Source organism: Nycticebus coucang, chromosome 2 (assembly GCF_027406575.1).
Source record: "Nycticebus coucang isolate mNycCou1 chromosome 2, mNycCou1.pri, whole genome shotgun sequence".
NCBI lineage: Eukaryota > Metazoa > Chordata > Mammalia > Primates > Lorisidae > Nycticebus > Nycticebus coucang.
Genome location: NC_069781.1, coordinates 105,788,265 through 105,801,440, shown reverse-complemented (window position 1 = coordinate 105,801,440; position 13,176 = coordinate 105,788,265). Strand labels below are relative to the sequence as shown.

Here is a 13,176-nt window from a genome sequence, read left to right as displayed (position 1 = left end):
AATGTTTTCTTTTAACAGTTCCTAATGATAATCTGGACATTGTTTCTTGTTTGCATATTTTTGTGACTCCTGCAATACATTGTGGGGTGGTTGTGAATTTTCTATCACATTTCCTTAGAAAGGATACATTGATGTACAAATGTATCTTGACTCCATGGGAGAAAAATGAAATTATATGTTGTTAACTGAAGAATCATGAAGTTTACAAATTTGGAAAGGAGAACTTTATTTCTCATATAGGGTTGCAGACTGCAGGTGGCCATTTTACAGGCTGGAAAACATAGCCTCAGGCCAAAGCCAAAATCAAGCACTTTAAGGGAGGGGAAAAGGGAACAGGAATTTATGCTGAGCAGGGTAGCTAACCATACATATTCTATAGATTATATGAGGATCCATGAATATTCATGAAGTGGTGGTACATGTATATAACATGTTTCCCATGTTCATTTTGGGGTGGAGACTTAACATTTAAATGTACTATAATTAGACCCCATAAATGAAAAATTGACACAGAGGACACAAAGGCTTTCCATGAACAGTTTCTACAGACTGGCCAGAACCAGTCTGTGGTCAGCAGTCTTTTACCAAGAAGGAATGGTGGTCAGTTTTGTCTATTCTGCAAAAGAAAAGGACCAGTCATGAAGTTGGTTGAAATCAGTGGTGGAGCAAGTCTTTCCAAAGGACTGGCTTCTGTTTGACCCTTAGGAAAGAAAGTCTAAGGTGGTTACAAGGAGGAGGTATAGCAAAGTGTATCTGACCTTCCATCCTTCATCACCAGGCACTCAGTTTTAATGTTTCTCTGAGGCCACGTTGCCAAGAGGGAGTCCACTAAGTTAGTTGGGGATCTTAGGGTTTTATTTTTATTTCTCAGTGTTGGGATCCTCCCAGACCTCATCTTATATGTCTCTCCCTTTGGCTGGTTCTTTTAATATACTTTTCAATAAGAAAACAATAGTCATAAGTAGAGCTTTCCTGAGTCCTTTGAGTCATTCTAGCAAATTATCAAACTTGAGAGGGCAGTAGGAACACTTGAATTTGTAGCTAGCTGGTCAGAAGTACAGGTGGTCTGGGACCCCTAACCTTGAAGCTAACATGTGAAGTGAGGACATCCTTTACTTCACCTTGTAGAGGACTGTGCTGTTAACCTTGGATGTTTGCACCAACTCTCAGTACTTAGTGCTGAGGCTCAGAAAATGATATACCATAATGAACACCCCAGATGCAGCCTCAGGAACCAAAGGCTTTCTCTGACACCTCCTGTCCTGCTACTTCTGTCCTTATGTCTCCCTCAAAGCTGGCCATAGAAACTAGACTCCCTCTTCCTCAACATGGGTGATAGAAATCAGAAATCCGACAATGTCTCCCTGCAGCCCACAGCCAAACACTACTAGCACAGTCCAGCTCAGTGGCTCAGTATGGGGCCCTAGACAATGACCAGAGTTCTTTGCACTCCTGCTCAAGCTCTCCCCAAGGCAGTTCAACTGAGTGCCAAGTCCAAAAACATCAAAACAGTTCACAGAGATCCTGTGAGTCATTCAGGTGGACCTCAATCTGAAGTACAAGACAAACATCCAGGAGCTGTTTGAGGAGTTTGACAATTTCCTGCCAGACGCCATCATGGGAATAGCCCGAGAAATACAGCCAGTGCATAGCTGTACATAGGTCTCCTGCCCAGACCTCCATAAGAGCTGAGCCACTCCTATCTCTGTAAGAACTGTGCGGCGACTGCGATTGGCATCCACCCGGACCTTGGCAAGAGCTGTGCAGTGACGCCTGACCCGAACCTGCGCCGGCCAGGCCTCTGAACGCCCTGACCGGGAACTGCAGGAGCCACGCAACCCCACATCCTCCCTCCTATGATCTCCCTGTGTCCACACCTCCCAGCTTGTCTGGCCAGGAACTCTGGTAGCTGCGTGCCCTCCGGAGTCCTCCCTGCCTCTGAGGGGAGCCCTTCTCCTGGCCAGAGACTGCTGGAGCCTTGGGTTCCATGTGCCAAAGTTACTGGGCTCCAGGCACTCCCAGAACAGTGTGCACCACCCCCGCGCTGATGCTGGATCCAGGTGTGTCACACTCCAGAGCTGCTTCCACAACCAGAACTCCCTGGCTAGGGCAGCCCCAGAGGAAATAAATGGGGTCACTCCCTACAAAGATACAGCAACAATACAGTGATCCCACTGGGGTCTAATCTTGGAGAGACACCTCCCCAACTCTGAGGATGGCCAGAGGCAATGGTGAAAAACAATCATGAGATGAAATCAACAGAAAAACTCTGGCAATATGAAAAATCAGAGTAGATCAACTCCCCAATGGAGCAGACACAGCACAAGATCCCATGCACAAACAAATAGCTGACATGTCAGAAATTCAATTCAGAATCAGGATAGCAAATAAGATCAAATTAGAATTCCAAGCAGTAACCCAAAAGATATCTCAAGAATTCAAGTAATTCAAAGACCATATGACCAAAGATTTTGACACATTGAGACAAGAAGTTGCAGCCTTCAAAGATATGAGAAACACAGTAGAATCCCTTAGTAACAGAATGGAGCAAACAGAAGAAAGGATTTCTGACATTGAAGACAAAGCTTTCGAATGCTCCCAAACTCTCAAAGAGGAAGAGAAATGGAGGGCAAAAACAGATCACTCCCTCAGAGAGAGCTCTGGGATAAGTCAAGGAAAACCAATATTCGTCTTATAGGGATCCCCAAAAGTGATGAAGTAGCTTAACAAGGCATAGAGTCTCTTCTCCATGAGACTATGAAGGAGAAATTTCCAGACATGCCAAGAGATTCTGAAACTCAGATAGCAGACAGTTTCAAAACTCCCACGACTCAACCCAAATAAGACATCCCCCAGACACATCATAATCAATTTCACTAAAGTTAATATGAAGGAGAAAATTCTGAAAGCAGCCAGATGAAAGAAAACCATCACCTACAAGGGGAAGAATATTAGAATAACCGCAGATCTCTCTGCTGAAACCTTTCAAGCTAGAAAAGGATGGTCATCAACTTTTAATCTCCTAAAACAAAACAACTTTCAACCCAAGATCCTGTACTCACCTAAACTGAGTTTCATTTATGACAGAGAAATTAAATACTTTAACAACATTGATGTGTTGAAGAAATTTCCCATAACTAAACCAGCTCTGCAGGATATTCTCAGACCTATCCTTCATAAAGACCAGTGTAACCCACCACAAAAGTAAACCCACCCATAAAATTTTGATCAAATTCCAACTTCCACAGTCGCAAAAGGATTAAAAATGTCCACCAGACCCTTGAAAGGCTTATCAATATTCTCAATTAATGTGAATGTTTTAAATTGTCCTCTAAATAGGCATAGGTTGCCTGACTGGATACAAAATCTCAAGCCATATATCTGCTGCATACAAGAATCACATCTTACATTAAAAGAGAAATATAGACTCAAGGTGAAGGGATGGTCATCTATACTCCAGGCAAATGGAAAGCAGAAAAAAGCAGGTGCTGCAATCCTATTTGCAGATGCAATAGACTTTAAACCAACCAAAATAAGGAAGGATAAGGATGGACACTTCATATTTGTTAAAGGTAATACTCAATATGATGAGATCTCAATTATTAATTTTCATGCACCCAACCAGAACGCACCTCAATTTATAAGAGAAACTCTAACAGACATGAGCAACTTGATTTCCTCCAGTTCCATAGTAGATAGAGATTTTAATACTCCTTTAACAGTGCTGGATACATCCTCCAAAAAGAAGCTAAGCAAAGAAATTTTAAATTTAAACTTAACCATTCAACATCTGGAATTAACAGACATCTACAGAACATTTCATCCCAACAAAACTGAATACACATTCTTCTCATCAGCCCACGGAACATACTCCAAAATTGACCACATCCTAGGCCACAAATCTAACCTCAGCAAATTTAAAAAAATAGAAATTATTCCTTGCATCTTCTCAGACCATCATGGAATAAAAGTTGAACTCAATAACAACAGGAATCTGCATACTCATACAAAAACACGGAAGGTAAACAACCTTATGCTGAAGGATAGATGGGTTATAGACGAGATTAAGAAGGAAATCACCAAATTTTTGGAACAAAACAACAATCAAGACACAAGTTATCAGAACCTCTGAGGTACTGCAAAGGTAGTCCAAAGAGGGAAATTTATAGTACTGCAATCCTTCCTCAAGAAAGAGAGGAAGTTAATAACTTAATGGGACATCCCAAGCAACTGGAGAAGGAAGAACATTCCAACCCCAAACCCAGCAGAAGAAAAGAAATAACCTAAATCAGAGCAGAATTAAATGAAATTGAAAACAAAAGAATCATACAACAGATCAATAAATCCAAAAGTTGGTTTTTTGAAAAGATCAATAAAACAGATAAACCTTTAGCCAACCTAACCAGGAAAAAAAGAGTAAAATCCCTAATTTCATCAATCAGAAACGGTAATGGTGAAATAACAACAGACCCCCCAGAAATTCAAAACATCCTTAATGAATACTACAAGAAACTTTACTCTCAGAAATATGATAATCTGAAAGAAATCGACCAATACCTGGAAGTACTCCACCTACCAAGACTTAGCCAGAATGAAGTGGAAATGTTGAACAGGCCTATATCAAGTTCTGAAATAGCATCAACTATACAAAATCTCCCTAAAAAGAAAAGCCCAGGACCAGATGGCTTTAAGTCAGAATTCTACCAAACCTTTAAAGAAGAACTAGTACCTTTATTACTAAACCTCTTCCAAAATACAGAAAAAGAAGGACTATTACCCAACACATTCTACGAAGCAAACATCACCTTCATCCCCAAACCAGGGAAAGACCCAACAAGAAAAGAAAATTATAGACCAATATCACTAATGAATATTGATGCTAAAATACTCAATAAGATCCTAACGAATAGAATCCAACAACACATCAAAAAAATCATACACCATGACCAAGTGAGATTTATCCTAGGGTCTCAAGGCTAGTTCAATATATGTAAATCTATAAATGTAATTCAGGACATAAACAAACTAAAAAATAAAGACCATATGATTCTCTCAATTGACACAGAAAAAGCTTTTGATAATATCCAGCATCCCTTCATGATCAGAACACTTAGGAAAATTGGTATAGAAGGGACATTTCTTAAACTAATAGAGGCCATCTACAGCAAACCCACAGCCAATATCGTACTGAATGGAGTTAAAAATTGAAATCATTTCCACTTAGATCAGGAACCAGGCAAGGTTGCCCATTGTCTCCATTGCTCTTTAACATTGTAATGGAAGTTTTAGCCATTGCAATTAGGGAAGAAAAGGCGATCAAGGGTATCCACATAGGGTCAGAAGTGGTCAAACTTTCACTCTTCGCAAAGTGGTAATTACAATAAATAATATACTTCATAGGGCTTCTATAGCTTTCAATGAATCACTCTCAATTTGGAATTCCTTGTTTAATACAGCACAATACCATAGGAAGGTGGAAAAGTCAAAATTGTAAAAACAACAACAACGAATTTCTAAGCAACTCGGTTGATAGCTACCTGAAGTAGTGGAATAGGCCTATTTTTCTAACTTCATAAACACAAAAATAAATTGTATTAAGATTGATATGTTTTTGCATTACAAGTTGCAGAAACATGAACTATGTATAAAAATAATCCCCATCATAGGAATGAAGAAGTATGCATCCTCTGTATTCAACTTTGATATGAGGACAATATATGACAATCAATGACACGGTGGGGTGTGGGGGAAGGGACAAGCAGACAGCGAAAGAGGGAGGGGGTGAGGGTAAGGAAAGAAAAACAAAAGAAGAAAGAAAATAGTGACTAATTCTCACATAAACTGGATTCAATTTTAACTAAAGTACATTACTTAAACATTAATTTTGACTTCAACTCGTTAATATGTTGTTTCAAATACAGGATACTGCATCCTCATTTATAAGTGAATTATGTTTGCAATTTCCCCTTTATATAATATATTTTTTTCTAATTTTAATATCAGGTGTATCCAGATTAAGTAGAATGATTTTGAAGTATTTCTTCTTTTTCTATTGTCTATAAGATTTGGTATGATCTATTTTTTTGAAATTATCTTTTATCTGCATTTATAAATATTAGTTGTCTATTCTTTGATACTTTGGGAAAAAGTACTAATAAGTAGTTAATTGATGACTCCATACTGAACCTCATAGTCAAAGCATTCCATAATAGACATATTCTTATTTGACAAAGTGAATGTTTCTTTCTTTGCATTACTATTATTATTATTGCTTAATACTTTGTTGCAGCCATCGTCTGATTTCTTTTCTGAATGTATTTGTCTTCGTTTGTTCTTTGCAAGGTTTATGTTTCTGGTCCCTATCTTAAACATTGTTAAGTTGTTAAATTTTAAGCCTTTTTAATTTTGTGAAGGCAAAAAGTGGAAGCCTAATGAACACATGTATATGTGAAAATAATCATCATCATCATCATCATCATCATCATCCCTGTGATGGGAAATCTTCATAGTCAGGTACTTAATAAAAAATCGGATTTATAACCTGAAACTTTGCTGAATTTATTCATCCATTTCAGGAGATTCTTGGTGGAATCTTTGGGGTTTTCCAGACATTAGATCTTATCATCAGTGAAGAGCAATACTTTGACCTCCTCTCTCCCAAGTTGGATAACCTTTATTTTTTTTCTTTTGCCTGATTACTCTAGCTAGGACTTCCAGTACCATGTTGAATAGAAGTGGTGACAGCTGGCACCCTTGTCTTGTTCTAGTTCTTAGGAGAAATGCTTTTAGCCTTTTCCCATTCAGTATGATGTCCGTGGGTTTGTTATGTATGGCTTTTATAATTTTGAGGGGTGTTCCTTCTGGTTTTTTGAGAGTTTTTTATCATCAAAGGGTACTGGATTTTGTTGAATGCTTTTTCTTCCTCTATTGAGATGATTATATGGTCATTATTTTCACTTCTGGTTATGTGGTAAATCACATTTATTGATTTACATATGTTGAATCATCCTTGCATCCCTAGGATGAAGCCCCCTTGGTCACAATGGACTACTTTTTTAATGTGCTGTTGGATTGCTAGCATTAATATTTTACTGAGGACTTTTGGATCAATGTTCATAAGGGATATGGGTCTGTAGTTGTCTTTTGTTGTTGTTGTTGTGCCCTTTCCTGGCTCTGGTGTCAAGGTGATATTGGATTTATAGAATGAATTGAAAAGGATTCCCTCCTTCTCAATGTTATGGAATTTCTGAAGGATGGGTACCAGTTCTTCATTTAATATACAGAAATCAGTAGCATTCATATACACCAGTATCAGTCAAGCTGAGAATTAAATTAAAGATGTGATCCCATTCACAATAGCTATAAAGAAAATAAAATACCTAGGAATACCGTTAAATAAGAAAGTAAAATTACAAGGAGAACCATGAAAAACTGGGAAGGGCCAGGTGTGGTGGTTCACGCCTGTAATCCTACCACACTGGGAGGATGCAGCAGGCAGATTGCTTGAGCTCAGGAGTTTGAGACTCACCTGAGGAACAGCGAGACCCGCTCTCCAAAAATAGCCCAGCCTGTGGTAGGTGCCGGTAGTTCCTACGTGGGAGACTGAGGCACGTTCAAAATTTTGAGGTTGCTGTGAGCTATGACATTACACCACTCTACTAAGGGCAACTGAGTCAGATTCTGTCTCAAAAAATCCCCACAAAAAAACAAAGAAAAACTGAAGAAAGAAATTACAGATGACACAAACAAATGGAAAAAACATCTTATTTTGCCATGTACACTGCACAATTTTTGCCCAAATTTTGAGGGAAAAATAAGGATGTGTATTACACATGGGTAGTACTAATTCTGTATCTATATAAATGTTTGGGTTTTTTTTTTTTTTTTTTTTTTGGAGAAAAAGTATCACTCTGTTGCCCCAGGTTTGAGTACCATTGTATCATCACAGCTCACAGCAACCTCAAACTCTTAGGCTCAAGTGTTCTTCATGCTTCAGCTTCCTCAGTAGCTGGGACTCTCTCTAACTTTTCTATTTTGTTAATAGGGATGCGGTCTCAATCTTGCTCAGGCTGTTGTTGAACTCCTGAGCTCAAGCAATTTACTCAGCTCAGCCTCCCAGAGTGCTAGGATTACAGGAGTGAGCCACTGCCCCCGGCATCACATACATGTTTCTAATTCTTTTATTTATTTATTTAGAGACAGAGTCTTACTATGTTGCCCTTGTAGAGTTCTGTGTCATTACAGCTCACAGCAACCTTCAACTCTTGGGGTTAAGTGATTCTCTCACCTCAGCCTCCCAAGTAGCTGGGACTACAGGCGCCTGCTATAACACCCGGCTATTTGGGGGTTGTAGTTGTCATTATTGTTTGGCAGGCCTGGTCAGGTTTGAACCCACCAACTCTGGTGTATGTGGCTGGTGCCCTAGCTGTTGAGCTACAGGAGCTGAGCCTAATTCTTTTATTTATGCTTATATGTTAAAAGTGTAACTCTAGAAAGAAATAAAAATATCAGTAAGCAAAATGATACCCTGGAATATAGTTATCAGTTTTGTTGAACTTACAGTGAACTTGGAATGAAAGCATTTTCTGGTATCATGATCATGGATTGGTAGAATCAACATTGTTTAAATGTCCATACTACCCAAAGAGATTTACAGATTCAGTGCATTCCCCATTATAATATTAGTATTTCACAGATCTAGAAAAAATAATTCTACGCAGAAAAAATTCCAAATAGCCAAAGCAATCTGAATCAAAAAGAAAAATCTAGAACTGTCACATTACCAGACTTCAAACTATACTAAAAGACTATACTAACCAAAACAGCATAGTAGTGGTACAAAATTAGAGTCACCAACCAATGAAATAGAATAAAGAATCCAGATATAGAATCATCATCATACAGTCAACTGATCTTCATCAAAGCAGACAACAATGTAAGGTGTGGAAAATAAATGCTACTGGGAAAATGGGATAGCCATGTGCAGAAGAAAGAAATAGGACCCTTATCTCTCTCAACTCACAAAAATTAATTCAAGATGGATAAAATATTTAAACGTAAGGCATGAAGCCTACAGAATTTTAGAATATAGAAAAAATCGTTCTAGATACCTTCCTAGGCCCAGAATTTATGACTAAAGGCAATTACAGCAACAACAATAATAAATACATGAAACGTAAAGAGTTTCTTCATAGTTAAGGAAATAACCAACAGAGCGAATAGGCAACTTAGAGAATGGGAAAAAAATACTTGCAAACTATCCATCTGATAAATGGTTAATATCTAGACCCTACAAAGAAGTCAAACAAATCGGCATGAAAAAAAAAAAAGAAAAAAAGATACGAACAGAAGGTTTTTTTTTGTTTTTTTTTTGGTAGAGACAGAGTCTCACTTTACTGCCCTCTTTTTGTTTGTTTTTTGTAGAGACACAGTCTCACTTTACTGCCCTTGGTAGAGTGCCGTGGCGTCACACGGCTCACAGCAACCTCCAGCTCTTGGGCTTATGTGATTCTCTTGCCTCAGCCTCCCGGGCAGCTGGCCCTACAGGCGCCCGCCACAACGCCTGGCTATTTTTTTTGTTGCAGTTCGGCAGGGGCTGGGTTTGAACCCACCACCCCCGGTATATGGGGCCGGCGCCCTACTCACTGAGCCACAGGCACTGCCCGAACAGAAGTTTTTTTAAAGAAGATAGACAAATGGCCAAGGAACAAGTGAAAAAAAATGTATGAAATGCAAAGTAAGACTACAAGATGTCACCTTACTCATGTTGGGAGGGCTTTTAATTAAAAGGTTCAAAAACAATAGATGCTGACATGAATGCAGAGAGAAAGAAATGCTTACATACTTGTGGCAAGACCGTAAATTAGTATAACCTCTATAGAAAACAGTATGGAGATTTTTCAAATAACTTAAAGTAGACCTATCATTTGATCCAGCAATCCTACTACTTGGTATCCACCCAAAGGAAAAGGAGTCATTTTATCAAGAAGATAACTGGACTCAAATGTTTATTGTAGCGTAATTCACAATTGCAAAGATGTGGAATCAATCCAAGTGCCCATAAATTCAGGAGTGGATTAACTAAATGTGGTACATGCATCACATGGACTACTAGTCAGACATAAAAAAAAAAAATGAATTAATACCTTTTGCACAATTTGGATGAAACTGGAGACCATTATCCTAAGTGAAGTAGCTCAGGAATGGAAAACAAACACCACATATACTTTCTAATAAATTGGAACTAACCCATAGGCATACATATGCACATAGGGAAGTAAAAATCATTGGAAATAGGGGAAGGCGAGAGGAGGGGGCAAAACACTACCTAACGGATACAATCAAAACGATTAGGGCTGGACACACTTATAGCCATGACTCCAACACTACAAAAGCTATCCATTTAATAAAAACATTTATACCCTCTTCATATTTTGAAATTAAAAATAAATAAATAAAATAGCATTTGACATCTAAAGAACTATAGCCTGAGATTGCTCTTATTTTCCATTATTCCCTGTGCCCCATCTCAATCACTGTTTCAGTGATAATGGCCATCCATTATACTTTTAATTCTTCAGGAATGTAAAATTATACTTTTACATTCCTGAAGAATTAAAAGTATAAAGCAAACAAATAAAAAGGCAGAACACAACTCTCAGCAATGAATTAAGTAATAGACTTGTATGTTAAGCAGAATAAGCAGTTATTCATGTTTGATTACTACATTGCCTGTAACAAAGGAAAGAATGTATTTATTTGGCCCCAATGTGCAATTCACTAATGTGTTCAAATATTAAAAACACCGAGGAATACAGCAGGAAGGGGATAAAACAGAAAAACACAAATACAAAATAAGGTAATAAGGAAATAGGAAAGCACATTTACAATACACACTTTTTTCATGTATGCTACCAATATTTCTTGTTAGAATATTAACCCATAAAAGTAATTGTAAATTCAATTATCTGAGAATTTATTCTAGGAAGTTTTACTTAGTTTTTGTTTGAAAAATGCCAGGCTGATGTATTGTCACTATTTATGTAATATTTAAAGTTCCCTCTTATTTACACAGCTAGATAACATTCGATTCTCTACACTTCTGTTTAAGCATATGTAAAAGAAGCACTCCTCGTGAGATATGCTTACAAATACATATGGAAAATTCACAGTGGAGCATGAATAAACCATTACATGTTTATTTCTTCATAGTGGATACTAAAGTCAGCCATAATGAGCAATAAACTAAGAGTTGTAGTTATGACATAATAAAATCTTTTAAAAATGCGTCTTTATTTCGCCAATTTTCTTGTCCAAAGAAGGGTAACCAAATAATCCGGTACAATGAAACATATACTTGTGGAAAAAACAATTCAAGGTAAACTAAAGGACATAATTTATTCTGAGGCCTTGGACACAGATTTACATGTTGCAGTGCGTATACAGAGAGTTCAAACACTGTCAAGTTAGCTGTAACTTGTTCCCAGGCCCATGAGGCCTGGACCAAGACAGGCCCAACAGGACCAGCGAGCCAAGTGATCACTATGCTCATGTCAAAGACATTCTCAGAGTTTTAAATGGGAACAACATATGCTTATTTGGAATTTTATTTCCTTCTGCAAAGCATCGATCAATTATAATTATTTTGTTAATGAAAATCCAATGAGAGTCACCAAGGAGCAATGTGAGGAAAAAGCAGACTCACCATCTCTTTGATTAAGCTTTGCAAACCCAAGGCCATGGCTGCTGGACAGCTCTGAAGAGCTGCTGAAGGACAATGGAGGCAAGGCAGATGCCAGCGGGGCATCGCAGTCGCCTGCCAGGGAAAAATACCACAATATGGTTAATACACAGATTGCAGATAATAGCTCTAAATATGTATCTATATATATACACACACACACATACACACACTAGAACCTAGCTCAATAATCACTACTCTTTCAATTTTTAAACATTTTTAGTATTTCCACTGGAGTATGTATATAATGTATACCAAGTAAAATTTCTGAGAATTTATTTAATTAAAAAGAAATGTGCAGTTCTGTTAGTTTTGACAAATGTATATGGTTGTGTAACTTCCACCATAATGAAGACATAAAATTCCCTTATATTCCATATTTTCTTCATTCTGTGAGCTGTCTGGATATACCACCAATGCAAAACTACTTTAAATTAAATTTGACCTTTCTTTACGTACACACATACGCACACACAGACACACACATCCACACACACACATACAAACACAGAGGTAGTATAAATTCTGTGCCCAAACCTTTGTGCCTAGAAATACAGTGTCCCTACACAGAACCTGTGGAGACAGAGTCTGTGCCAAGTGTTGAGACTAGTTACCATCTCTAGGTAACCAGGACCCACGAAAGGGACACAAGCAGTGGTGAACAAGTAAAAACACACCCTGCAGACCTCTACAGAGGGACTCACTGGGAGATGCTTGCCTATAGGACATGGGGCTCCTCCTTTCTTCCATCTGGTATCTTTAGCCTTGTGGAGAATTGCCTACTTTTTCAACCCAGGAACCCCCACATGTCACTCTCACCTTGGGGCAATCTTCTATTGCTTGAATTCTGGTATAAAAGAATTGCTGGAAGTTTAAGGAGTGCTTGATCCGGACACCTTACTTGTTATCAGACTATGAGGACCCTTAGGTCCTTCCATTTCCAAACTTGAGAAGCCCCTAGAACCATTTCCACCTTGGGGTACTCTTTTCCCATGTGTAACCACGTGTAACCCCACAAGTAACAGAAGAAATATAAGGGTCACTTCTGCATCCTTCAGTACATTGTAACCATTTCACTCTCAGATATTCCACGTATTTTCCATAATAAAGTTACTGCTTCCTATTTTCTAGCAGGATCATTGATCTATACTTTTAAAAGTTAGTTTTATGTCAGATATTGCCTTATTTCATGAAAAGGAAGGCTACATTTTGAATATGTCATTAAAAGACTTTGAACTGCATATTTTGTTATACCTTTTCTCCCTTATGAGCAAGTTGTTATTAATAAGTTTACAAAAGGAAAGAAAGCACACAGAATTAACTAGACTGCTATGATTTAGCAAAACGTTTCAGCTATGTTCAATAAGATAGATATCAGGGGTAGTGCAGGGCTCTTGTTAGGTTGAGTACGTGACACTAGGGACAATAAAAAGACA

General features: G+C 38.1%; 1 protein-coding gene across 6 annotated transcripts in view; it reads right to left on the bottom strand.

Annotated features, from left to right (window-relative positions):
• Positions 1-13,176, bottom strand: part of LOC128576105 (contactin-associated protein-like 3) — an 80,804-nt gene that overhangs the window by 49,670 nt on the left and 17,958 nt on the right. For all 6 annotated transcript variants that reach the window (XR_008377245.1, XR_008377246.1, XR_008377248.1 and 3 more), the window contains exon 2: positions 11,705-11,815. Coding sequence is in view for 2 of the 6 variants with exons in the window: in XM_053578130.1 (XP_053434105.1) it covers positions 11,705-11,815 (111 nt within the window). In the remaining 4 variants the exon portion in view is untranslated. The remainder of the gene's footprint in view (positions 1-11,704; positions 11,816-13,176) is intronic.